The sequence below is a fragment of the Equus asinus genome, chromosome 23 (assembly GCF_041296235.1).
Source record: "Equus asinus isolate D_3611 breed Donkey chromosome 23, EquAss-T2T_v2, whole genome shotgun sequence".
Taxonomy (NCBI): Eukaryota; Metazoa; Chordata; class Mammalia; order Perissodactyla; family Equidae; genus Equus; species Equus asinus.
The window spans coordinates 33,141,090-33,168,508 of NC_091812.1; the positions used below are offsets into that span (position 1 = coordinate 33,141,090).

Sequence of the window (27,419 nt, forward strand, 5' to 3'; positions counted from 1 at the left end):
GCCTAACTCAAAAATACATTTTAAAAAGTTACTTTAGATAGCAGTTTAATGTAAGAAATAAGACAAAATTTGCTATTGGGAATGTTTTTTTTAGCAATCTAGGGTTTCAACCTAAAAATATTTATACTTGCCTTGTAATTTGGCTTCTTTAGATGGTTTAAACCTTTCTTTCATGTGTTTATTGCTTCTATTAGACTGTAATTTCCCTGCGGGCAGACAAAGGACTAAATTTTCTATTCTTTGGAACACAGACAGACTGGCAAACACTGTTTCTGTAAATGGAGGCACTCAAGAGACTTGTTTTTCAGTAAATCTGAAAACCAAAATGACTCTTAAAAAGGTTCAAAGTATAAAAACAGTTCTCATTTACAATAACACACAGTAAAAGAATATGAAAATATGCATTTATTACCAACAAAGTAGCATTTCCCACAAAGAGTTTTTTCAGTTACACACACACGAAGACGTGTATAGCAGGACAAAATTACATTTTTCACGTAATAAAGATTCAGACTTCAAAGAAAATAAGCACATGTCCAAAAGACAAGTAGAAAGCAGCAAGAAGTCTTTTCTTTTACTCTGAATATTAAAAACCCTTTAATAGAGATTTTCTCCTTAGGCAAATCAATGAAGATTTCGTCATTAAAAATACTTGCTTGTCACTTTAAGGTTTCAAATATTTCACTCATCAAATCAGACTTTTACTTGAAGTTTTTACAATTTGTATGTAATTAAAAATCAACTTTTGCAGAAAATATATAAAGTTTTAAGTGGCTGAGACTACAATGTGATAGACTTTTATTACTATGTAAAATGATACACAATTTATCCTTCACAGCTCAAAATTCAATGTAAAATCAAATACTAATTTTGTCCAGTAGAGAAATAAAAATGTTTATACACAAGGTATGGAATAATTGTTGGCATATGTAAACTGAAATGCAACTGACCATTCTATTTTCAAACACACCTAATCTTCAAGCTTCTTTTTCACATTGATATTCATTTTGCAGAAAGAGGACGACTGGCACAAACCAAGACAATAAACAAACTACACCAAACACATATTAGTAAAGGTATTTTGGTGGAAAACGTTTTAAAGTATTAAACAACAAAAACATTTGGTAACCACCACCATTTACTAATGTTACCAAGTTTTTCAATGTTTACATGAGTTGTTCACACTGGTAAAATTATTTTAAAATATTTTCATGGTACAGGCATTAGACTCAGTTTAAGAGGAGAAGGCTCTTTATTTTAAAATTTTTATCAAGGAAAAAAATACCCTTTTAAAGAGAAAATGTCCAAGTGAGAGGCGATAAACTTATGGTTCATTATTTTTTGACCTAATAAGAATCTAAATTTCAGTGGCTATTTAAGAATATACAAAACCCAAACTGAATGCAATTCTTCAATTTATTCAAGCTACCAAGTCAAAAAATAACTTTGTCTTTACCGGCACAGATCCAATCCACTATTCATGGACTAGTCCATTATCTTACAAGATTTGTTTTTTAAAAGAACAGAATTTGTTTTGGCACTGTTAATTAGTATATCTCAGAGACAAACAAATGATTTTCTCATCTAATTCTTTCATGCTAAAAGAAAACAGTTAAAACTAGATTTTCTAAGATAATGGGATAGGATCAACACTGTAAGAAAGGATCTATACGGTTAGGTTCTAGAAACATTATGGTTTTAAACAAATCAATGCTTTCCCTCACTCTACATTAACACTGAGAAATTTCAAATATAAATCGTAGAAACCAGCATATGAAATCTTAAGAAAAATCTTACTAAAAATAATTATAAAAATGCTTTTAGAAATTTAAGATGTAAAATACAATTGACTTTAAATTAAAAAAAAAGTCCCATACAGTTTACAGGGTTATTCTTTAAAAACCCTTGTCACTTGATTTTATTCTCTGTCAATCTTTTGGTTGCATTTTGCATCATTTAGTGGCCACCTTGTGGCATTCAAAGAAGTCCTGCTACCAGTTTTGAACCTCAGTACTTTTTTTCCCTTTGAGATACCAATACAATTATATTATCAAGTTCCATAAGATTTCTTGAATGCCCATAAAATTCCATTTCCTAGTGGGGATAAGGTAATCGTTTTTAATAGGAAGAAATGAATAGATTTGTCATAAATTATTACTATACATTAGACCAGACATTTCCATATCAATTTTTAAAAATTAAATGTAACACTGGGAGAAAACTATGACAAGCTGTCCAGTCATCTTTAGACTCTAAAAGTAATTAAAGTTACTCTGTGATTCAAGCTCAGGGTTACTATGTCACCTAAACTTCTTGTGATTGAGAACCCTTCCATGGTACCTTGATTTGAAATAGTGAACACCTTCTAACGTGGGAACCAATGACTCACCGTCAGAGCGCTAAGGACTCAAGTTCAACAACGCTTGAAGATGATTTAACTTTTACTACCAGACGATTCCACAGAAAGAAGTTATTATGATCTCCATTCATCAGCCCATTTATACCTAACAGCAGATTTTCAAAAATAACCGATCTTTTAGTCTTATTGAATCTCCTTTTATTCAGTTGAGCTGTACTTATAAACAGGATTTAACAGAAAAATACCAAAGTTCTCGCCCTTTACTTTTATTGAGAAGGTTGAGTGAATGTAATTCGGCGCCGCCGCCTTTGGAAAGCCTTTAAATTCCATCTATTTGGTTCCAGCATATGAGGGCCATTGTAGACGAACAATACCGTCATCTTCTCAGAATAAGGAAGGTTTTGCAGGAGCTGTAAGTGTTAAAGCAAACTGTCATATAATGCTTTACATTAAGAAGCATAATTTTCCAACCTTACATGTGTAAGTCAAATATATTATTTTATTTATAATATTAATGAGACTCTTATGAAGTTCTCAATGTATACCCTGCCAGACTGTGATCCTTACCTGAATTAGCACACCTGAAGCCTGGCCTAAGTAATCAACATGCCTTGGGAGAGCTCTACATTCACAGGCCAAATGGGATCATACAACTTCTTAGGTCGACCCTGGAGAAGAGTGTCCTCCAGAATTTTCCTAGGACAGATACTTTCACTCATTTATCCACAAACACTTCAAGCAGCTTCTGTGGTCAGGCACTGTAATAGATTGGTAGCCTGAAAGTGTGTAATGGGGGGTCTGGTTTATAAGCCGAGGTGTTAGGTAAACAATAGGGTATTAACAGATTTGGCTATTCCATAGAGCATCTGCTAGAAAAAGAAGACAGATTATACTGTTCAGTAAAAACTTGAATTTAAGATGGGTTCTCCAATGAAATTTTTCATAAATACTTAAGATTTTTTTCTTCTTAAACTGATTACATTAGTGAAATACATCTTTGAGTAATCAGTTTTATAATTTACCCACAGCACAAGATGCAACAAAAGGAAATTTCCCATTGCAATGGTTCTAGCTTATGGAAAATTCTCCATAAAGTTAATCTGTGAACAGACGACGCTGGGATACTTATGATGTTTCCTGGACCAGGGCAGTGGTACTAGTGAAGAAAGAAAGGCAGAGTAAGCTGAGACAGGCCTTTCTGGGGAAATGAGGACAGCCAGAGTTCCAGGGTTTGTATTCTCCTGTCCTCTTTGAGTGCTACAAGAGGAACTTCTCTAGAGGAGAAATATGTGCCAAAAGCAGGGAGGAAATCTTGGTTCTAGAACATAATGCTATGCCTCCTACGTTTCTTCCTCTGATAATGAGGTTTCTGATTAAGTATGTCACTGGAACTTGTCCCCTTTAGTAATATAAATATTACTGTAATCTTTTTAGTTTCTTTTTTGGGAGTGTTCCTGCTCACATTTACATATTGGGTCAAAATCTGCTATACGATTAAGTCACAGGGAACTTCTGAATACATGAGCACTTTTAGGTTACTTATTACCTACCTTTGGCGTAATAAAGAAGTACTGAGATGTGTTTTCTTTACAAGCAGTATTTACAACCATTTCGAATACTCTTCGTTCATTGATCGGGTCCATTCCCTAAACAATGACAATAATAATGATTACATTTAAATCTATTGCAAGATACAATAAAATCCAAGTAAAAGAATAGGCACTATACCTGATTGATTTCATCAACCACTCTGAATGGACATCTATTAAGCTCTTGAAGTGCCATCAAGTATAGCATAGTAGAAACACTTCTTTCACCTCCACTTTGATGATGAGGAGTTAGTTCATGCAGTTGAGTACTACTGCGAAATTTGACTCTAATTCGAATTCCATATTTATCATAGTCTTCCTATAAAACATTTAAAAAGATGATGAAAGGTGAGTTTTCTCTGGTAATTTGATATTATTATTTGAAAATAGATTGAATAAATCATTTATAAGAATAAAGAACTTAAAATTTACTGATATTAGTTTTATCTAAACAGATCCTTGGAGACCCTTAAAGCAGGAACTGTTCTTTAATACTTTGTTTCAGTTTCTTTATTTGTGAAACAGGGTCGACAAAAGTACCAACTTTATAGAATGGTTGTGAGGATTAAACAAGATAAAAAACTTAGAAGTGCTTGCACAGTGCCTGGCACAAAGAAAGTATATTATAAATTATGTTTGTTACTACAATACGTCTCAATTCTAACAAGCTCAAGGACTGCGTAGGCAACAATTACTGTGGCAGGATCTGATATCTTACAAGAACTTAACAATGCAATGATGTTTGCTATCCTTATGCCTCACACTAAGCAGATGAAGGAGGGATGGGACAAAGTTCCTAAGGGGAGGAAAAGGTGCTACCTTGCTTCATATTTATCTAAGTAACATACAGGAAAAATTGTATACAATTTAAAATGTAAAAGTTAAAAATTGTTAAGCTGTGAAGGAAAAGGATTTTTTATTATCTTCATTTCTTTCTTACTTAAAAAACTTGGGAAAAATTTCAACATACGCAAAATTAGAACACTAAAATAAGCTCAATGCATCACCAACTAGTCAACTCTGATCAACACATGACCAATCTTGTATCATCTATAACTCCACCCACTCCTCTTTCCCAATTATTTTAAAGCAAATTCCAGTTCATCTCTTTACACATTTCTTAATGGAAATTTTATTTTACCCACAACTGAAATGCATGAACTTATAGCTCAAGAAATTAGTAGCAAATTTCCATTCTTGTGAACTTTTAAATTCTTTATCAAAAGGAAACCACTGGTATATTTCAGTTATGTTTGCCAATTTGTTTACGACTCTTCTAACTGGGATAGAGGCATTTATAAAGCAATGCATTTGCTCATCACAGCTGAATAACCATTACTTAAAATGGCTATAAAAAGAGTTAGTAAGGTATTAGTCACTAATCTCAAATAGCACTAATCTCAAATAGCACACACACAAAAGGTCACCCTGATGGAATCCCATAGGTGGTCTCCTTCCTTTGAACAATTTTTTAGTAAACAAAATTTTCACAGACATGACTTTACAGCAAATAAACAATTTACATGTACTTTCAGCTTGCCAGGAAACATTTCAAATGCAGTTTTACCTCGTTTTCCGTATGGAGATCAACTTCACCAGCACACTGCATGGAACTAAAAAAACTGCTGAATTTCTCATTAATTTTTTCTACCAACTCTTTTAAAGGATTAAGCCACCTTTCTTTTACCTGCAAATAAAGGCAATATAAAAACATGATTTAAAAGAAGTATTATTACATTGTGATACAAAACTTTACATAAACAAATTTAATATCAATATCAATCTAGGCAGGAGAACATATATTGTATTTTTTCTTAGAAGCCTATCATTTTATTTTGTGTTATTCTACGTTCCCATATGATTAATGGTAAGCAAACAACAAAAAGAAAAGGTAAAGATTAAACAATTACCTGTGAAATGCTTTCCCTATATTGATCCAGTTCAACTTTCTTTATCTTTAGTTCCTCAGTTAATTGCTCTATTTCTTCTTCTCTTTTTGTGTATTCCTCAACAACCTGGCAGGAAAAAAATATTTCTTTAAGATAAACCTACCAAAGGATAAAATTACAGGAAGTTTTTCATAAATTGAAACATTAACTGAAAATGCCAATTGTGTTGCATTGTTTGTATGCAATTAATTTATGTTCTTATAACATATAGAAAAATGCCATTTTTTAGCCTTGAAAAAACAGACAGTGCAGTATTTCAGGTTAGCCCAACTATTCTTTTTATAAAGAAAAGGCACAGAACACTGTGTTCCTTAGGAAATCTATTTAAAATTCTAATAGATTCAGAATCTGGCATTTAAAGCACATTGTTCCTGCTGTCTAGCTTATTATTACCAGGAGCTCTAGTACAGAGTGGGAGGCAAGTCCTGGAGGGAAGTGTGTGTGTGTGTGTGCGTGTGTGTGCCCATATGTGTGCGCGCACGCGGAGGGTGGCAATTGCAGTGAGCAAGAGGCAAAGAAGCATACTGTAGGGTTCAGTCCTGTGAAGCAAGAAGCTCTTGATCTTTCTTCAGTTAATAAAGCATCAATTTCATCCAATGTGTTTGGAAGATCTTGGAAAGCCTAGAGAAGAAAAAAATTGTCCATCAATATAGATAGTACAGTGAAAACAGTTCAATTCAAATAGTTAAAAGAAAAATATTATGCTAAGTATGCTATGTGTTCAACAGCATGCTAGCACACAACAAGGAATCAAAGGAATTATAAACAGGGTTTTTTGCCTTCAAAAAGCTTACGCTTTACTCTAAAAGAAAACAAAATGTACACACTTAATAACACTGGATAACACCTTAAGGCAGTGTATTGATGGGGGGTATTAAAACAAGCAGGACATATATAGGCTATGAAATTTAGAGAAAGGAAGTATCAGTTCATGCTACAGGAGCTACAAGAGAGTTAAGAGAATTCAGAAGCCTAGAATTCATTTCTGGACCTTAAAGCAAATGGCTAGAGAACAGCAAAGCAGAGGGGAGACAGGAGCTTGGAAAAAAGAATGAGCACTGCATACCATGGGGGGTGAGGAGTTGTGTCCATTTGGAATGGTGGGTACTTGCTGAATTGGTAGAATGGGTCCAGAATATGTGGGGCATTGAAAGAGAGCAAGAAGTTAGAACTTTATACTGTACTTATGAAGAACTACAAAAGCATCCTAAGAATCCAATTACTTTGACAGTAGAATTTCACCACAGTACTATGTTCTGAGTCCATGCCACAGAGACAAATTAGAACAGATACTTTCCTAGGAGGGGAGGCAAGGAGTACATTGTCTTGCCAGCATAACCTGCAAAGTTCATATACTACAAGGTACAAAACGAGTCTTGAAACTCGGAAAAAGAACCTGACACGTTACATTAATCTAATATCTTAATCTTATGTCTTTTTCTTTCTTTAACCTTTTAGAAAGCAGTCCAACTTCTACAGACCTTCAGATATTTAAGAATATTTTGCTGAATCTGACTTGTCCACTGAGCTTTGAACTCATGTGCCCAACACTTACTTGCCTTTCTAACAGGCAGCTCAAACCTAAGCTGGTGAAACAGAAATCTGCATTTCACCCACCTTCCTCACCAATTTGAGCAAACCTATTTCTCCTTCAATCTTCTCCATCTCAGTAAATGGCAAAATTTAGAGGTTGTCTTACCCTTCACCTCAAATCCATTAGCAAGTCCTGCTGGCTCGGTCATTAAAAGATAACCTCAAATCTTTACACTTCTCTCTCTCCAGTGCTTCCACCCTACTCCATGCCACTATCACCTCTTGCCTGGTCCAAAGCAATGATCTTCTCAATAGTCTCCTTGGCTTCCATCCCCGCATCCCCCCTTTATTCTCCACAGGGCAGTCAGGGTGCTCTTCTACAAGCTGGAGTCAGTCACACCACTCCTCTGCTTAAAACCCTCCAGGGGACTCCACCTCAAAATACAACCCAAATTCCTTCTACAGTCTATAAGGCCCGGCAGGATCTGACTTCTGTCTGCCTTTCTGCTTGGATTATAAGTTTTTAGCCCCACTGAGATTCGTTCTATTCTGAAATACGTCACATAATCTGCCTCAGTGGCTTTATATGAGCTGTTTTCTCTACCTGGAATACTTTTCCCTCAAATCTTCACTTGACTGATTTCTCTTCTTCATTCAGGGCTCATCTAAAATAGCATCTCCTCAAAGGAGCCTTCCCTGACACTCTGTTCTCTTACCTTGTTTTATTTTTCTTCTTAGCACCTCCTCCTATCCAACATTACCTACTTACTTTTTCATTTGTTTTTTTGTCTGTCCAACTCTCCAGACTAGAATATAAATTTTGGTAGAGAAGGAAATATATCTGTCTTGTTCAGTGCCTGATATATAGCAGGTAATCAATACATTTTTAAGGAATATATGAATTATCTTCTAACTTTGTTCCTTTCAAAAACAGTACGACTTATCAAGGATAGACACTGTACTAATGTTTACTTATTTCATGATGACACAATGTATTTTGGAGAAGTTCCAGCATATTTTTAGAAACAAAAGCTCCTCAACGTATCTTACAAATATCTCCTAAATTCCTACTATGTACCCAAAGAGATCTATTCTCTGTGGTTTCTGTGTTTGATGTCATACAGTAAAATCCTTGGGGATTTGAAAATTATAATCCAAATTAGTTTTTCCCCCCAGTTTCACTTATATCTTCAGTAGACATTTCATTATCTATTGACATAACATTTGAAATTAAGATAAAAAAGCCATACAAATACCAGCTATTTAAAAATTCATTCTCTTATTTTACTTTGACATTAAGGTATGTTAGGCAAGGTATTATCCCTACTTGTCAGATAAAGCTGAGGGTCATAGAGCTATATAATTAATGGTGGAACTTGGACAAAGGGGAGCATCTCCTCATTTTACTAAGTGAATATGTCAGCAGATAAAATATAATGGAAAAAAGAGAAGGCCCTTTTCTCTTTTCCTTACCAATAGATGTTAGCCTGAAAGATTCAGCTCCCTAAATAAACACCCTAATTTCTAGGAAAACATTTTCATTTTGCCTTTGTTTTTCAACTATCACCTCTATTTACTGTTTCTTATATACGAATTACTGGTACTATATTTCCACGAAAAACTATACCCCATCTCTTGACCTTATCCCTTAAAAGTAGCTTGGAGAAAAAAGCCTGTTATTGGAAGAACGAATGTTATGATACTAATGATTTTGCAAGATGATATTCATGTTTTAATAACTTTAGTATTGAGCCAAGACTAATTGGTGCGCAAGTTTGAGTATAGTAGAGAAAATCCATTAAGCAAAATTACTTTACATACATGCTCAGTTTAAAAATGGGAAAAAAAATCTCATGTTTTATGGAATTATGATGTTTTTCATGGTCCATTACAATGTCTAATACACTTTAAGCTTAAATTAAATATGTGTTAAATACGTTAACTTGCAGCATTATATACTTTTTATACTTACTGTCTGATATTCTTGAGGAACAGTCTGCTCTGCACCCAGGTTGCATACTTGCCTAGCTCTCTTCATAAGTTCTTTGCATTTCTGCAATAATCTCTGTCTGTTTTCATCCAACTCAATGAAATGTTGCTGTTAAAAGAAAAAGAAATATTTTGAAAATTTGTACATTACTGTTAAATCAGAGAGCTATTTTATTAAACTACATTATATCAAATAAATTATTGAATTTCGATTGTGATAAGCAAATCATCTGAAAACCATATTTCAAATCACGACTGCTCTTTACTGTGAAGCCTAAATTTGAACTTAAACTTTAAACTATATCTGCACATTAATAATATGGCATTTCTGTAGTCTATAAAACTCTGAAATTTAAATTTAATTGCCTTTTTCTGTACCTATACTCTATTTGAAATACGTAGTATGCAGGCTTTATATCACAAAACTCAGCACTCAAATATAAACAGAACCTTTAAATAGTGTTTGACAGTTTTCCAAACTATCATTTAGTTATCATTTATGCATAGACCCATTCATTCTTTCACCAAATAATTACTGAGAACCTATTAAAAGTCAGTATTTTTTTTTGAGGAAGATTAGCCCTGAGCTAACTACTGCCAGTCCTCCTCTTTTTGCTGAGAAAGCCTGGCCCTGAGCTAACATCCGTGCCCACCTTCCTCTACTTTATATGTGGGACGCCTACCACAGCATGGTGTGCCAAGTGGTGCCATGTCCGCACCCGGGATCCGAACTAGTGAACCCCAGGCTGCCGAGAAGCGGAATGTGCGAACTTAACCGCTGCGCCACCAGGCCGGCCCCTAAATGTCAGTATTTTATTATGCATTGAGCAAAGGTGAATAGGGAGAAAAATACATAAAATCATTATCATAAAATTAACAGCTACTACTGACTGAAAGCTTATGTGCTAGGTGCTTCACACACATTATTCCCTATTTCTCACAACACTGTACAGTAATATTACCCCATTTTGCACATTGAAAAAACCCAGCTTAGAGGAATTAAAGCAACTTGTCCAAGCTCATACATTTAGTTGGAGGCTGTCAGTATTCACATCCCAGGCCTGCTTATAGAACTCACGCACTTTTCATTACAGCATGCTGCCTCTAAGTGCGTGAGGGCTGGACAGAGGAAAGCAAAGAAGCTACGTGTGTGGTGCGGGCAGGGGATGCAGGAAGGTCAGAGTAGCCACAGAAGCTAGGACAAGCGAACAGTCTTAAAGGACGAGTAAGAAATTACTAAAGACGAAGCAGTAGAAGGCATTCCCAGGATAGGTGATCACAACTGTAAGGGCATGGAAGCCTCAGAGACCCACTTAAATAGGGAACAAGAAAACTAACATGGTAGGAGGAGAGGGAGGGATATGAAAGATCTGAGTGGCAAGGTGGGCAAGAGCCAGATGGCAAAAGTTTCATGTGTGATGAGGAGGGCATCGTGGAATACCTTCAGTGGGCCAGGCACTGTTATAATCCTATCCTATATGTTAATTAATCTAATCCTCATTATGATCCTAAAGAAATGTATTATCTCCTTTTTCAGGTGTGGCTCAGAGATATTAAGAAATTTGCTCAAGGTTATGGAACTATCAGGTGAACAGTTTCCTGAGAAAGAAAACATGTCTATCTTGCTCTTTCCACTAAACCTCAAACTTCAGTCTACACAAAAAACCACGTGGTTGCAGAGGGTGGTGGTGTAGAGTCTTAAAGCAGTACTGATGGACAGTCACATGCCACATCTATTTGTTTAAGATCTCTGGGCTGAGGCCTGGATATCTGTATTATTAACAAGGTCCTCAGGTGATTTTTATGATACAAATTTGATGGCAAAGAAACTAAACTAAGACAGTAGTTATAAAAAGTAAAAGGATAATGCATTAGACTGAACTTAAAATACAAGCAAGCCTTTATGCTTATCACTTAGTACTACGGTTTTCTTGAAGGAATTCCTCAGTCCCTACATCCCGAGAGAAATAAAAGAAAATGTTAAAGATTCACAGTCACCCCTACTATGCTCCCCAGGGCCCACCGTACTGAGGCAAATGTAAAACAAGGGACAGCTGGATAGAAACTAACACTCCTAAGCCTTCTATTCCTGCTTCCTACTCCTCTGGACCTCACTAAAATGAAGTATTCCAACACTTGCTGAGTATCAACTCAACAAATATTGAGTCGACTATTTGGAGCTCTGGGCCTAGGAGGATAAAACCTCATCCAACAGTCCCTTCTGCTTGGTGTCATGTCTAACACAATCTTTATCAGAGAAAATGTTCTTTCTATACATATGTCTGTGACATACCTCTTCACAGAGCACCTGCTGCCCCCGCCCACTGCCCAGAAACCACAATTCTTGCTGAGGCTTTGTTTTTTGGTGGTGGGGGGAGTGGAAAGAAAGAGAATATATAATATATAAGGTAGTATGGTAAAGTCAGGCTAGTGAAAAAAGGCTTTATTTACATTTCTGCTTAGAGTCTAGCCTTTGACAGTTAATGGACAATGGAAACATTTCATCTGTTTAAGACATAAGGAGAGAAGAAGGCCAATTTACAAAACATCCCCCACAAACATCTCAGAAAAGATTACGGTGTAGGGATATATTCTGAAAGAAATTACTAAGTAGTATCTTTTCTCTAAAATCCTCTTTGAGAAAGTTCCATTGCCATTAAAGGTGTACAGAAATATCTTGACATTAAACAAGGAAAAGCTTCTCTAAGAGAGCCCTCTAGTGGAACAAATCAGAACTGTCCACATAATTTATTAAATAGCATATTGCACACAAAATTATCTAACACAGTATTCTATTTAACAATTTATTAAAATAAGAGTCAAACAAAATGAAAACCATTTTCTGTATGAAAGGAATTAAACTAAGCTCTAGGTAGCGTGAACTTTCACTAAAACACCAGCTGTCAATTAAAACACTTCTTCCTCAATTTTCCTAAATTTCATTCCAACGTAACTGATTTCAAATTCAAATGTTAATTATAAGTTTTAGTACACATCAGACTGAACACATATTTTAGAAACATGAAAAGTATTTAATGATCCTTTTGTAAAAATGTTAACTTGAAATTTTAAAGTCAAATTTGAAATTTAGAAACCAGTGGTCTTAACTGACATTTTAATATACAAGATTACAAAGTCCTGTTTCAATCTAATAGCAAACAATGAAGTAATGGCAATAATACTATTTACTTGCTAAACAATTTTCCCCCTCACAATATATATATCTCATTTAAGAAAAAAAAAAAAAACTCTGAAACTCAGTTCTTTTTTGTAGGAGAGTGGTAAGCAGGTATGCAGAGAACGTTAAATGAAAGCACAGAATTTCTAAATTTAGTACTAGGACAAACAAATTTAACAATTTCCGATTCTTATAATTAATACTAATCCTGATGTAAATCCTGATGTAAATCCTTTTTGTGTGGTTGTGAAGAAGACTGTCCCTGAGCTAATACCTGTGCCAATCTTCCTCTATTTTGTATGTGGGATACTGCCACAGCATGGCTTGATGAGTGGTGTGTAGGTCCATGCCCGGGATCTGAACCCATGAATCCTGGGCCACCAAAGTGGAGCGTGTGAACTTACCACTACGTCACTGGGCTGGCCCCCAATATATACTTTTTAAGGAAACATTGGCTTCATCTAGGCAGGACACTACTAAGGATCTTGATAAGTATATTATTAAATTTACTATCACAAGATCCCTGAAAGTTAGGGATATCAAAATACCCATGACCGAAGATGACAACAGGCTTGGAGTGGTTAGGATACCTGCCCAAGGTCAAAAACCAAGTAACAGGTATACCTCCACATCTGGATTCACATGCAGTTACAGCTGTCTAACTTGTCCTAAAAGTATTCCAGAAGGTAGTGATATAATTACCAAATAGGCTCACAACCATTTGCCTTTCTCTGGGGATGTGGTGTAGGTCTGGAACCCTGTTGCCCTCTCTGCCTTCCAACAACTTAAGGAACTATCAAACTCCACAGTGGTTAGCTATCCCTGAGTTCCCTCATGGATACAATCCCATGAAATTTTGTGTCAATCTTCTTTTGTGAACTTGTTTTCACCATCAGAGCAAAGGACAAAACCAGAAGTGGTAGACTTGCCCTGTGTTCAAAGGGACAAGCACACACACAGACACATGATTTCTCCTTGTTTCAAATGAAGTAGGACAGCAAGAAGAATAGATCAGAGCAAGTATGAGTAAATGACCACAAACATGAGAAGAGAGCAAATAAAAGAGAAAGTGAACTACCATACATCTACTCTACTATATATTCTTTCACTCGCCATTCTTGATTACTGAGGCTGTGTGGTTAGTGACTGTGGTCAGTCAGCAACAAACACATAGAGTACACAGTGCAAGAAATAAAAGAACATTACAAAAGGGTTTGCTAAAGCAATTATAAATAAAAAGCACTTAATAACTTTCAGATCAACATGAAAAAGGGAAATGGAAGGGTGCAAAATACTGCTAAGGAAATGCAAAATAAAGTTAGGGGTAGCATCTAGACTAGTATGGAAAAACCTGTCAAGGGAGGTGTGTGCATGTGTGAGCATGCACGTGTGCGTGCACGTGTGGTAACAGGCTGAGAACTGAGCGGGTATTATTTCCAGGTAACAAAATCTAGAGCGACAAGTAGCTAACCAGAGATTATTTCTCTGGTCAGTATAATGTGGCTGCCTTTGTAAAAAATTAATTAGTGACTCAAAGATTGAAAACAAAACCTACTCCCAAGAACTTTTCTACTATCTAGAGTAGTCAGCTCAACTCAAAATACTAATATTTCTGGTATTACCAACAAAATGGGTGAGAGAATGCCCAGTTGGTTTGCACCTTAGTACATCTATGTGAACTAAGGCTGTCGGAAGAGCATCTCTCATTACGTCAACAGTGGGCTAAAGTTTGGGAGAGTGCTTACTCCAAAGCCATCATGATTTCATACTTCCGTAAACATGACACAAACCCATAATTTTCTTAAGTTCTCATTAACACAATTCAAAAATAAAACTTCAGGCACCAGGATCAAATACTGTATTATGTGAGTAGACTTAGAGCTCCACAGAGTATCTGCAGGATGGGTCAATGTGTGCATGAAATCTCTTCTGTAAGACCATTTCCTGTACTGATGGGCTCAGTACTTACCAACAGAACACATGATGAGCAGACGACTCCCCCTACTGTCCCATGAAATAAACACTGATGAGGCTCTCCTCTGGCAGATAGTTCCACATCCAGCATCCCCCTTCCCCTCCAGTTTGGGTACTATCTTCGGTTTCTTTTTGCTGGATCCCTTCTACATTTTCAGAATGACTACAGCTAGTCCTGCTGCCTTCCTCCCCGCTACCCTCCTTTTTTTGGTGGGGAGGGGATGTGGAAGGAACTTTTCCATCTTCCAAGCCTCTGGATTTTGCTCAAAATGAACTAATCAATACTAGCAACCTGACCTTCAGCTCCTTTCGGGTAGGTGTATTTGTGCTTGCATACTCTAAGATGCTTATCTGCTAGCAGAATTCTTCTAGCCATAAGCTTTTCCAGGAAGTCCGAGTTTGAAGAAGCTTGCTTCAAAATAATGAAGCTGCTATTCTCCTCTGATTTAATCGTTTCCATTCATCTCTGCAGTCCTATATTTCCCAAAACCTATCCTCTAAGGACTCTTTCCACAAAAAGATACTACTACAGTTCACTCTTACACAACAGGTATGTTTCTGAAAAGCTAAGCCTACAGTGCATCCTGTACAGACCACTGCCAGTGAGTAGTAGAGTGTGGAAGTAGAAGAAAGGGTGGGGAAGGGTACACAAAGGGACTTTGAATACAGGAAAAGTTTTTAAAATCTGCAACAAATGTGCCAAAGTGTTACATTTGTCAAACAGGGATAGAGGACAATGGATGTTATGTTACTCTTTCTACTCTTGTGTATGTTTAAAATGTCATACTTGAAATATTGGAAAAAAGACTTCAGTGAAACAAATGACAAAATCCTAACTTTTTTCTTAAACTTTTTCAGCTTTGAAGTGTAACTGATGAATAAAGAGCACATATTTAAGGTGTACAACTTGACAAATTTTCACAAATATATACACCAGTGAAACTATCACCACCAAGATAATGAACATATCTATCACCTTCAATAGCTATGTATCCCTCTGTAATCCATCCCACTGTACCCTCCCCCAGGCAACTACTGATTTATTTCTGTCACTAGGCATTCTGCATTTTGTAGAATTTCATATAAATGGAATCACAGAGTTTTTTGGTCTGGCCTCTTTCACTCAGCGTAACTGACAGCCACATTATGTTGTGTATATCAGCAATTCATTCCTTTTTATGGCTTAGTAATATTCTATTGCATGGATATACCATAATTTATTTACCCATTTTGCTGCTAGACATTTGTTTCCAGTTTTTAGCTATTACAAAGAAAGATGCTACACATTCATATACCAGTCTTTTGCGGACATATGCTTTCATTTCTCTTAGGTAAATATACTAGGAGACAAATGGCTGGATCATATGGCAGGTATATGTTTAGCATTTAAAAATCCCTCAAATGGTTTTCCAACATGGTTATTCACCTTAAATCTCTACCAGTAATGTATGCGAGTTCCAGTTGCTTCACACCCTCACCAGTACTCTGGTATGGTCAGTCTTAATATTTTACTCATTCTAGTGGTGTGTGGTGGTAGCTCACTGTAGTTTTAATTCACATTTCCCTGCTGAATGACAAGGTTAGGCAACTTTTCACGTGCTTAACTGCTATCTGTATACTTTCTTTAAATCTTTTGCCCATTTTTTGACTGGGTTTTTTTTCTTTGTATTGACAGTTGTAAGAGTTCTTTTTATAGTATCCATCAAAGGTCAGGAAACTTTTTCTACACAAGGCCAGTAATAAAAATTTTAGGTTTTGAGGGCCACATTCAGTCTGTCACATATTCTTCCTCTTCTTCTTCCTCTTTTTTAACCCTTAAGAGTGCAAAAATTATTCTTAGCTGGCAGGGACGTTACATAAACAGACCTTAAGCTAGATTTGGCCCACAGTAATAGCCCGTCATTTAGATCCAAGTCCCCTGTCAGGTGTATGTTCTGCAAATGTATTCTCCCAGTTTGCAGCCTACCTTTTCTTAACAGCTGTCTATTGAAAAGTAGAAGTTTATAATTCTGATGAAGTACAACTTCAGATTTCCTTTTCCTTACAGTTCATACTTTCTGTGTTCTATTCATTCTTTTTTGCCCAAACCAAGGTCACTAAGATCTTCTCTTGTTTTCTTCAAGAAGTTTTACATAGCTTTAGTTCTTACATTTAGTCTATGACCCATTTGTATACAGTATGACATAAGGGTTATGGTTCATTTTTTAAATGTGACTATTCAACTGTCCCAGCACTATTTGTTAGACTATTCTTTCTCCATTGAATTACCTCGAATTGCACTGAATTGTTTATCTTTGCCAAAATATGACTGTATATGTGTGTCTATTTTTGGATTCTCTATTCTGTTCCGCTGATCCATATATATCTAATTTTACACCAATACAATGGTGTCTTCGTTACTGTAGCTTTATAATGTCTTAAAATTAGGTTGTGTGAGTCATCCAATTTGCTCTTTTTCAAAGTTCTTCTAACTCCACTGCATTTTAGAATAAGCTCAGCAATTTCTAAAAGCTAAAAGCCCTGCTGGCAATTTTATTGAATCTATATATTTGGGGAAGAATTGACATTTTAACAAATGCTGAATCTCTGCTCCATGAACACAATCAATCTCTCCATTTACTTATGTCTTACCTTAATTTTTTTCAGTAAAGTTTGTAGTTTTCAGTGTATAAATTTTATAAATATATCCCTAAGTATTTCATACGTGTGATGCTATTGTACACAGTATTACTTTTTTTAAAGATTTTTAAAATTTTTTTCCTTTTTCTCCCCAAAGCCCCCCAGTACATAGTTGTATGTTCTTCATTGTGGGTCCTTCTAGTTGTGGCATGTGGGACGCTGCCTCAGTGTGGACTGATGAGCAGCGCCATGTCCGCACCCAGGATTCGAACCAACGAAACACTGGGCCGCCTGCAGTGGAGCGTGTGAACTTAACCACTCGGCCACGGGGCCAGCCCCCACAGTATTATTTTTAAATGTCAATTTCCAATTGTTCATTGCTAAGAGATGGAGCCACAACTGATTCCTATATATTGAACTTGTTTCTTCCTGCAACCTTGCTAAATTCACTGATAGCTCCAGCAGCATTTTTGTAGATTCCTTAAGATTATCTACAGAAATGATCGTTTGTCTGAAATAGTAAGTTTCTTCTTCCTTTTCAATCTGTAAGCCTTTTTTTTCTTTTTCTTGCCTTATTGCACTAGCTAGACGCTCCAGTACAACGTGGAATAGAACAGGTGAGAGTGAGCCTTTTCCTTGTTTCCAATCAGTAGGGTAAGGCTTTCAGTCTTTTGCCATTGAATATGATATGAGCTGTTAGTTTTTGGCAGATGCCCTTTATCAGGTGAAGTTTCCCTCTACTCCTAGATGCAGTTTTTTATCACAAAAGGATGTTGGATTTTGTCAAATGTTTTTTCCATATATATTGAGATGATTATCTGATTTTTCTTTAGTTGTTCTCATGACAAATTACACTGATAAATTTCCAAATGTTAAATCAATCTCGTATTTCTGGGATAAACTCACTTGCTTAGGATGTATTACTCTCTTACATATTGTTAGATTTAATTTGCTAACATTCTATTAAGAAATTCTGCACCTATGTTCATGAGAGATATTGGTCTGTAGTTTCCTTACTTGTCCTTGTTTGGTTTTGATATGCAGTAATGATGGCCTCATAGAACATGTCAAGAAGCAGTCCCCTCCTCTTCACCTTTGGAAGACTTTGAGTAGAATTGGTACTAATTCTTCCTTTAAATGCTTGGTAAAATTCACCAGTGAAGCCTCTGGGCCTAGTTTTCTTTGAGGGGAGGTTTTTAACTACAAATTTCATTTCTTTTGTAAATATAGGGCTATTCTAGTTAGCTATTTCTTATTCAGTGACCTTTGGCAGTTTGTACCTTTAAAGGAATTTGTCCATGTCTAAAGCGTCAAATTTATTGCCATAAAGTTGTTTATCAGTCTCATTACCAAACTTAAAAATATTATCAATAAACTCTAATACTATCAAATATTGAGTTAGTATTCAAATTTTCATTTCTTAGAATTTTTTTTTTTAAGTTGCTTTGTTCAAATCAGGATCAGAATAATGCCCACACATTCTATCTGGCTAATATGTTTTTTAAGCCCCTTTTAAATTATAGGTTTCCTTTCCCTTAGATATTATACTGTCCAATAAAAAAGGCACAAGTCATGTGTGGCTATTAAGAATTTAAAATGTGGCTAGTGTGACCCGGAAACTAAATTTTTAATTTACTTTAAATTAATTTAATATTAAAAATCAATATTCAGCTCAGCTATTGGAAAATGTTTAGAATAACTTGGGTATGTGATCTTTTTCAACTGTAAGTTTTATAAAATCAAAACAATGATCAAATATTTCTGATTAAAATTTATCATCTGAATTGAGATATGCTGTAAGTATAAAATATTTTGAAGACTTAGAATGAAAAAAGATGTACAATATCTCAATTTTTCAATATTTTAACACATGTTGAAATATTTTAATATACTATATTATTATAATCAATTTTACCTATATCTTTTTACTTGTAAAAGTTTGGTCACTAGAAAGTTTATAATTATATATATAGCTTGCACTATATTTCTGTTGGACAGCCTTGAAATAAATGATTTGTCCTATATAGTTCCTCACATGCTAGATTTTGCTGACTGTATTCCTATGGTGTCATTTAGTATTTTTCAGTCTCCTTTATTTCCTGTAAACTGGTAGTCTTAGAGTCGTGGTTCTGAAATGGGGACAATTTTGCTCCCCAGGGTACATCTGGCAATGTCTGGAGACATTTTTGGTTGTCACAACTAGGGTGGGGAGAAGGTTGTACTAATAGCATCTAGCAAGTAGAAGCCAGGGATGCTGGCTAAAGATTCTACAATGCACTGGACAGGCCCCCACAAAAGGAATTATCCAGTGTAAAATGTTAATAGTGTTGAGGTTGAGAAACCTTGTTCTGGAGGCTTAATCAAACTGAAATTTGATTTCTTTCAAAAGATTATTTCATAGGAGGTGTTACGTCCTTCTATCAGGATACACATAAATATCTGGCTATCTTTTGGTGAAGTTAGCAGCCAGTGTGATCCACTGACTCATTAGCCGCCGTAAAATCGTGATATTCTGATACTACAATTCCTGCATTTTATTATCTGAAATACTTCTGTAAAGAAAAACTTCCCTTCTTCATTTATTTGTTTATCCTAAATAACAATTCACATAAGAAAGTCAGGATAAATGTTAGATTCTTTCCTTGCCATTTTTAAAAATAATGAGCTGGTTCCTTAATATCCTCCAAAGGTGACCAATATTATTATTTTTAAAGTATTATAATGGATTCACGGATTTAGATATTTTTCATTGATACTTTGCATCTTTTTGACCCAAAAAGATCACTTGTGCTCACTGTCCTTTTATTTTAAACCTTTCTGAATGTCCTTCTTTTAAATGTACCTCTTATATTCTGCAAAATATTGGATGTCAAAAAATCTTTTTTTTTAAAGATAAATTATATCCATTACATTTAATGGTAGGATTGACATTTGGCCTTAGTTCTGCTATTGTTTGTTATATTTGTGTCATATTTGTATATAAATCAAATATCTCATCTTTAATGATGTGATCTGTTTTATTGTCCCCCTCTCCTTTTCTTTGTATATCTTCTGGTATTTAGGAAAGCTTATATTTTCATTCGAAATGTTACTTTGAATAAAATACCTTATATAATATCCTTAAGTCCTTAATATCTTTTGTGAGATACTGTCTGCTGGTTCCCCGCTATAAACAAGACTAAATTTCTCATTTCTTTCTCCCAAAACACCTAATTTGAAGTAATATCCTTTTATTTCCTGATAATACCTACAGGACAATCAGCAAGTATGTTCTGTTACTGATACCGTCTCCCTTCTCCCATTTTTAGAGTGTTGTGCTTCAGCTACACTCTCAGCCTTGTAACATATATATTTTATGGCCTCCTTAGTCTATGTGGTTCGAGTTCTCCTCAGTGAGCAGCTTTGTTGTGCAAAGTAGTTTCAGTTGGTTGGAGCGTTCACAGGGACTGGACCGCCCCAGCAGCATCTGACCTTTCTGGAGTCTACAAAGTCCCCTCCTAGTTTCAGCTGCCTCCACGTTGGTCCGCTGAACTTTCTCCACCTCGTGGACCCTCCTTCCTTCAGAGATGCGTAGCTGTTGGTGACTTGATTGTTGGGTTCTCCGAGCCTTCCTCCTGCTTCTTACCATATACTTACTGATACCATGCCAGTCTTGATGCTACTGCTGATTAGATCTTACCTGCTTCTATTTTGGAGTTTATAGGTATTATATAACAAAGAATTTGACTGGCCTTTGACCCTGGCTCTTGAGAGGGAGACTCTAAAACCCTAAGGATTTTCTGAGTGATAAGAGTGTCTTCATTATTCCTGAGCCCTTTGGATTACACCTGAGTTTAAGCAGATGGGGGCAGGCAATGCCAGAAAGACAAATCATGTGATTAAGGGGGCTGGGCTTTGAGTCACATGATTACCAGCCCAATCTCTTGACTTCCAGGGGAGGGGGCTGGGACTGAGTTCAACCATGCGGCCAATGATTCAGTCAATCATGCCGAGGTAATGCAACCCCAGTAAAAACTCTGAACACCGAAGCTCAGCAGAGATTCCTGATTAGTGAAGACACTGATGTGCCAGGAGGGTGATGCACCCTAATTTCATGGGAAAAGGGTACAGAGACTCTGTGTTCAGGATCCTCCCAGACCTCGCCCTGTATATTTTTCATTTCACTAGCAGTGATTTTTATCCTTTAATAAAACTGTAATTGTTGAGTATTTCCTTGAGTTCTGTGAGTCATTCTAGTGAGTTATTGAACCTGAGGGGATTAAAGGAACCCTCAAATTTGTAGCCAGCTGGTCAGAAGTGCAGGTAGCCTGAGGACCCCTGACCTTGCAGCTGACATCTGAAGGGCAGTCTTGCTGGAGACTGTGCCCTTAACTTGTACAGTCTGATGCTACCCCTGGGTGGTTAATGTGAGAATATACTGCAGTACACCAAATGGGATACCTTGAAACTTAGTTTTGTTGTATATGTTGCCCATGGTTTTGCTGTGGTTATGTTATCCTAGTTGCTCTCCTATTTTGGGGAAAGGATTTGGAAGACTCAAAAACTATGCTACTGTCACTACAATTTTGTTGCTATTTCTTCTTTGGGATTTACGTTAACTTAGTATGTTAGCATGTTTCCCACCTTGCACGCTATTTCAATACTTATCATTATTTCACAGATTTTAACAGAAGATTAAATTGCCAAGAAGATACACTAAGACCACTGCTAGTGTTGATGAGAACTCTTCTGTAGTTTACTTCATGGGATGTACAAACTGAAATTAAAAGCTACTAGTTGCTGCTTGCTAACAGTAATGATTGTAACTTATATGGATTAAGAAAGAGGACAGAGGGGCTGGCCCCGTGGCCGAGTGGTTAAGTTCACGCGCTCCGCTGCAGGCGGCCCAGTGTTTCGTTGGTTCGAATCCTGGGCGCGGACACGGCACTGCTCATCAAACCACGCTGAGGCAGCGTCCCACATACCACAACTAGAGGAACCCACAACGAGAAATATACAACTATGTACTGGGGGGCTTTGGGGAGAAAAAGGAAAAAATAAAATCTTTAAAAAAAATAAAAAATAAAAAAGAAAGAGGACAGAGGGCCTGCCTGGTGGTGCAGTGGTTAAGTTCGTGCACTCTGCTTCAGTGGCCTGGGGTTCACAGGTTTGGATCCTGGGCATGGACCTATACACCACTCATCAAGCTAGGCTCTGGCAGTGTCCCACATACATATTAGAGGAAGGCTGGCACAGATGGTAGCTCAAGGACAATCTTCCTCACCAAAGAAAAAGAAAGAAAGAAAGCAAACAGGATACTTTGGTTTTCAGATACTAAATCGGATACTCTGATTTCTCTTTTTTGATTACCGCTCCCCCAATCAAACAACAAAAAATGCACAGTACAAAGTGTTTCAAATATTGCTACCTCATCGGTAGGATACGTTAAATTTGTCAATTAAAGAACACACAACAAACTGCATATTGCAAATGATGATGTATGTTTTCCAACTGGTCTAAGGCTGGAACCCCAAGATAAACAAAAGCAAAAAATTTACCTCTGTGACACGTAGTTGTGATGAAGCAGCCATATAATCTGATTCTAATTTGTTCTTCTCGGAGATCACTGTAGTATTTTGAAGAATTAAATCTACTTTTTTTATATGCAAAGAAGTACAACTCTAGAAACAAAAACCCCTAAGAGTTTAATTTATTTTACACTAAGAAAAATAATAGTTTTTTTAAAAAGACAAAATTATACACCATGAAAAAAATAACATTTTTCTACTGTGACTGATATTTCTCTCAAATAGTTCTTTTTATAACTATTTCTTACAAGAGAATTTTTAGTTTTCCTGTGTATTTAGTCAAGTCATCTGGAATAAAATAATTTAGCTTAATGAGTGCTTTTAACGAATTTATCGACCTATAAGGAGAAATGTCAAACAATACAGCAAGCTGAAACTAATAAAAATGCCTTGCTAAGATTTTACTATCTTATCTACCTACTATAAAAAAAAGACTAAAATTACAAAAATGCCTTACCTTTATCAGGTCTGTTAATTCGGTAACAAGTTTTGCTTTTTGAACATGTATTTCTTTGATTTTAGCACTTGCTTTTCGCTCTTCCTCTTCGAGGTTGCAAGTATCCTGTTCCATCAGCTTTAAACTGTAAGAAACAAATAATGATGGAGAAATCAGAGTTAAACACAAGAATTGAACCCAAATCCTTAGGTCCCCTACTGTTTTATGGTCTACTTAGTAATACCATTCAGAGTCCAAACTGCTAGCTTCTAGATTAAATCATCATGCTATGCAACCACTCGCAATCAAAACATGTTTGTTGAGACATATCATGTGCCCAACATAATCCAGGTAATGCTAATGGTATAGGATCTGGAGTCAAAAAAGATGGATTTGAATTTCCTCTTTGCCACTAATGAACAGCATAAGCAGACAAGTTGCTCTTCTGAGCTTCAGTTTCTTCACGTGCAAAGTGGAAATAACAATAGTACTACTTCTTCTCTAGGGCTACGGTGGTTATCAACATTGTTTACAAACACAGTCTCTTCCCTCAAGGAGCTTAACTGGGGAGATTTGATTAATAGGTAAAAAAACATAATGAAAAGACAATACAACAATCCTGAAAGTTAATACTTTCCTCTTTACTTTAAGATGAAGAAACTAAGGCTCAGAAGTTAATTAAGTTACTTAAGAACACAGATATTAAGTGGTAAGATGTGGTTGGCACCAAAGCCAAAGTGCTTTCCACTACACTATGTTGCCTCCAGAGAAAAAGCAAGAACAAAGGATGGAAGCAACAATATACAAGAATGAACAAGTTCAGTGGATGCTGCAGAGCAGCCTGAATTGTACATGGAAGAGAGTGTTGGGGTGGCTAGGGAAATAAGTTAGCATGAGTAGAGTGAAACAAGACTCTGAAAAACTTGAAAGTCAATCTAAGGGAAAGCAGTGCTTAATTAAATTTCATATAGTAACAGTAGGAAGCCACAAGAGATATTCTTGAATGGGGTAGGAACACGAAAAAAAGATAAATTTAACAACAGCATTCTGGATGCCTGAATGGTGAGGGGACTAGTCAGGGAGCGATCACGAACCAGCTCACCACTGCAGTATTCCAAAGTGAGTAACAGCAGGTATGAGACAGCAGGATGGTAATGGGTATGAAAGGTCATTTTACTAGAAAAATCAATGCTACATACTGAGGAGAATGTTTAGTTTTAAACCATGGGTCCAACACAGCAGTTGAACAATAAAGGTTAAGTGTCTTGTAAATGACTAAGGATAGAAATGAAGTGAAGGGTTAAAGTTGTAAAAAGGCTTAAAGTTGAAAAAATTCTAGACAGCTAGACTTAGATCTATCTTGCTTTAAGCAACCCAGGTACATTATTAACTTTTTAAACGAAAGTTAATGGGCAATTGTTTGCTTTAAAAAACAATAAAGAACAAATTTTCTTAATGCATTTCAAATATGATTTAATTTATGAATGTGTTTAGAAACATGCTATATATATTAGGTAAGCGTAAACTTACATCCTACTCAAGGCAATGAGCTATCATTTATTATTAAAAACTGACTATGTCATTAATACCTTTATTCTACAAGAAAAAGCATAAAAGAATAATAACAACAAAAAGTTCTGAGCTGTGTGATGGTAGAACATGGGAAAAAACTTGAAACTGGAAGCCATGTTCCTTTCCCCTAGACTGAACACTGTAATAGCTTTCATCCCATCTTAGATATTCCAGTTTCTACAAATATCTAAATTCAAAATAAAACTTTTAATCAGTTCTGAGAATAGTTGCCTGGGCTCTCACAGTACACTAGCAGTTTTCCTTTTGGAAAAGACATTTGAGACTATTCACATTTCGTACAGAATTCTGTGGAACACATGACCATTAAGGCCAAGCAGACATAATCCTACCTGTAACAAGGGAGATTACAACTGAGGCAGTGAGACAAACCTCCAGGTGCCCATTCTATTCCAGGAAAATCAGCATAACTTCCTCCTTACCCATTACTCTCCTTCAGAATTGGTGAGAAAACAAATAGCCTAATTTGATAATCTTACTGCGTATACCATCCCCTCCCCTCTCTCACCATTCTAAATTCAATGCACCTATTATTCTGGATATTCATCTAGGTCAGTGGTTCTCAAAGTGTAGCCCACAGACTCCTGGGGATCCTTGAAACCATGGTTATAATAAGACGTGATTTGCCCCTCTCACTGTGTGGACATTTGCACTGACGGTGCAAAAGCAAGTGGGTAAAAATGCTCCTGCTTTAGAATGAATCAAGGTAGTAGACCAGAGTGCATCAGAGTCATTAGATTCTTCACTGCCGTGCACTCAAAAATTTAAAAAATGGCAAATTCACTGAAGAATGTCCTTGATGACACAGTAAAAATTATTAATTTTATTAAATCTCAAGTCTTTAAGTATATATCTTTTTAATATTCAGTGAAATGAAATATGAAGTACACAGCACTTATAAAGCACTTCTGCTGTATACCAAAGAATGACAGTTGTGTCAAGGAAAGACACTCGTTTGAGGTGGGAGCTGGACTAGACACTCTTCATGGAATACCATTTTTACTTGAAAGAATGACAAACTATAATTATTCAGACTTGGGTATTTGGCAGATTTTTTCCCCCCCAAAAGTGAATGAAGTGAGCCTATCATTTCAAGGAAAATAACTGAGAATATTTGTTGCCAATGATAAAATTCAAGCTTTCAAGTGAAAATTAGAATTTTGGCAAATCTGCATCCCCCACTGTGAGCTTCCCAATTCTTACAGGCTGATGGGACTGGAGGTCGATGTCACTATTTTCTGATATTATACAATAAACAAAGATCTATGTGACTCGGTGAACCAATATTTTCCAAATGACCAATGAATGATGTAGCAAGATCATTTATGGGTAAAAGATGCACTTAATTAAGATTTCAGATTCCACACTGCAATTAAACTTTAACAAACCACACCTTGGCAAGTTTTGATGCAGTATTAAAGAAGAATATACACAAGTATCTGAAAAGTCTAATAAAGTACTCTTCCCTTTTCCAACTACGTATCTATGTGAGGCCAGGTTTTCCCCACATACTTGAACCAAAACAACATCTCAGAACCAAGAGAATACAGAAACAGATATGAAAAACAACTGACTTGATCTAAAGAGATTTATAAAAATGTAAAATAATGCCATTCTTTTTGCTAAATGTATCTCGTTTGGAAAATAGTTGTTTTTCATAAAGATTTATGTTAAGTATAATGGACTTATTGTCACCTTTAAATGACTTAAGAAATATTTTAAGCATTCTCAGTATTAAAATTAGAAATTAAATTCTAATGTGGTAAATATCAATAGATATAATCCATATAAACAAACTTCTTCAGGGTCCTCAATAATACTTAAGCATAGACAGGGGTCTGCGATAAGAATAGCTGATTAGGGAATAGAAAAACTCACAACACTTAAGATTCACCTCCCTTTGCCCTGTGGACTAAAATTGTGTTTTGGGTAGTAGGATTAAAGTTTGAGGGACAGATTATTCCAAAACCTGCTTGTGGGATGGTGTCGTCATTATAGGGTATAACCAATAATATCCTCATAGCGCTTTGTACCACCCCCAGCCCCACCCGAAAAGGCTAAAAAGATACCTTCCTAGTTTGGAACTAATTTTTTGTTCCAGTTGTCTTTTCTTGGTTTTCCTTTCAAGAAGCTCCTTCTTCTTTTGTCTAAGTTCATTGTCTTTGTGTTCGAGACGTTTGTTTGTCTCATGTAAGGCAATCAAGTCTGATTCCACTGCTTGCAATTTTTTATTAATTTCCTATGGAATATTCAAAATTGTTAGTGTATCTTAAAAACAGTTCTAGTTAAAGTATTATAAATTCAGTTAATATTCTTTTCTAAAATCCAAATCAAAATAACCAACCTTTAGCTGTTCCTCTAAGTGTCGTCTTTGCTCTAGATCTACAGTGACTGTGAGAAACTGGGCTACTTTTAGGGATGTGTTAATAGAAATAACTTTGTTTGAATAAAAAGAAGTTTTCACCACATACTTTTCTTCTGCTGTATAAATTTGTTTTAATCGGGTTTCTTGTATTACCTACAATGTAAAACAAGTATTAGCACACATCTAACAATATTTTTAAATACAGATCAAGTGACTTTTAGAAGATCAAAATATACTACATGTACTTTCTTTTTTTTTTTTTTACTTATCC

The 27,419-nt window shown here is 35.9% G+C and overlaps 1 protein-coding gene across 6 annotated transcripts in view; it reads right to left on the reverse strand.

Moving 5' to 3' along the window:
* Nucleotides 1–387: 387 nt before the first annotated feature.
* Nucleotides 388–27,419, reverse strand: part of SMC5 (structural maintenance of chromosomes 5) — an 84,204-nt gene continuing 57,172 nt past the window's right edge. The window contains exons 14-26 of one of the 6 annotated variants that reach the window (XR_001398836.3): nt 27,128–27,301; nt 26,853–27,022; nt 23,215–23,338; nt 22,728–22,850; nt 9,403–9,528; nt 6,964–7,008; nt 6,423–6,518; nt 5,859–5,963; nt 5,516–5,635; nt 4,088–4,267; nt 3,910–4,005; nt 2,927–3,055; nt 388–2,769 (exon numbers count right to left, since the gene is read on the reverse strand). Coding sequence is in view for 4 of the 6 variants with exons in the window: in XM_014845995.3 (XP_014701481.3) it covers nt 2,626–2,769; nt 3,910–4,005; nt 4,088–4,267; nt 5,516–5,635; nt 5,859–5,963; nt 6,423–6,518; nt 6,964–7,008; nt 9,403–9,528; nt 22,728–22,850; nt 23,215–23,338; nt 26,853–27,022; nt 27,128–27,301 (1,503 nt within the window). In the remaining 2 variants the exon portion in view is untranslated. Of the gene's footprint in view, nt 2,770–2,926; nt 3,229–3,909; nt 4,006–4,087; nt 4,268–5,515; nt 5,636–5,858; nt 5,964–6,422; nt 6,519–6,963; nt 7,009–9,402; nt 9,529–22,727; nt 22,851–23,214; nt 23,339–26,852; nt 27,023–27,127; nt 27,302–27,419 lie in introns of those variants that run through there. The other 5 variants (XR_011497330.1, XM_014845995.3, XM_014845997.3 and 2 more) reach the window with 5 other exon arrangements.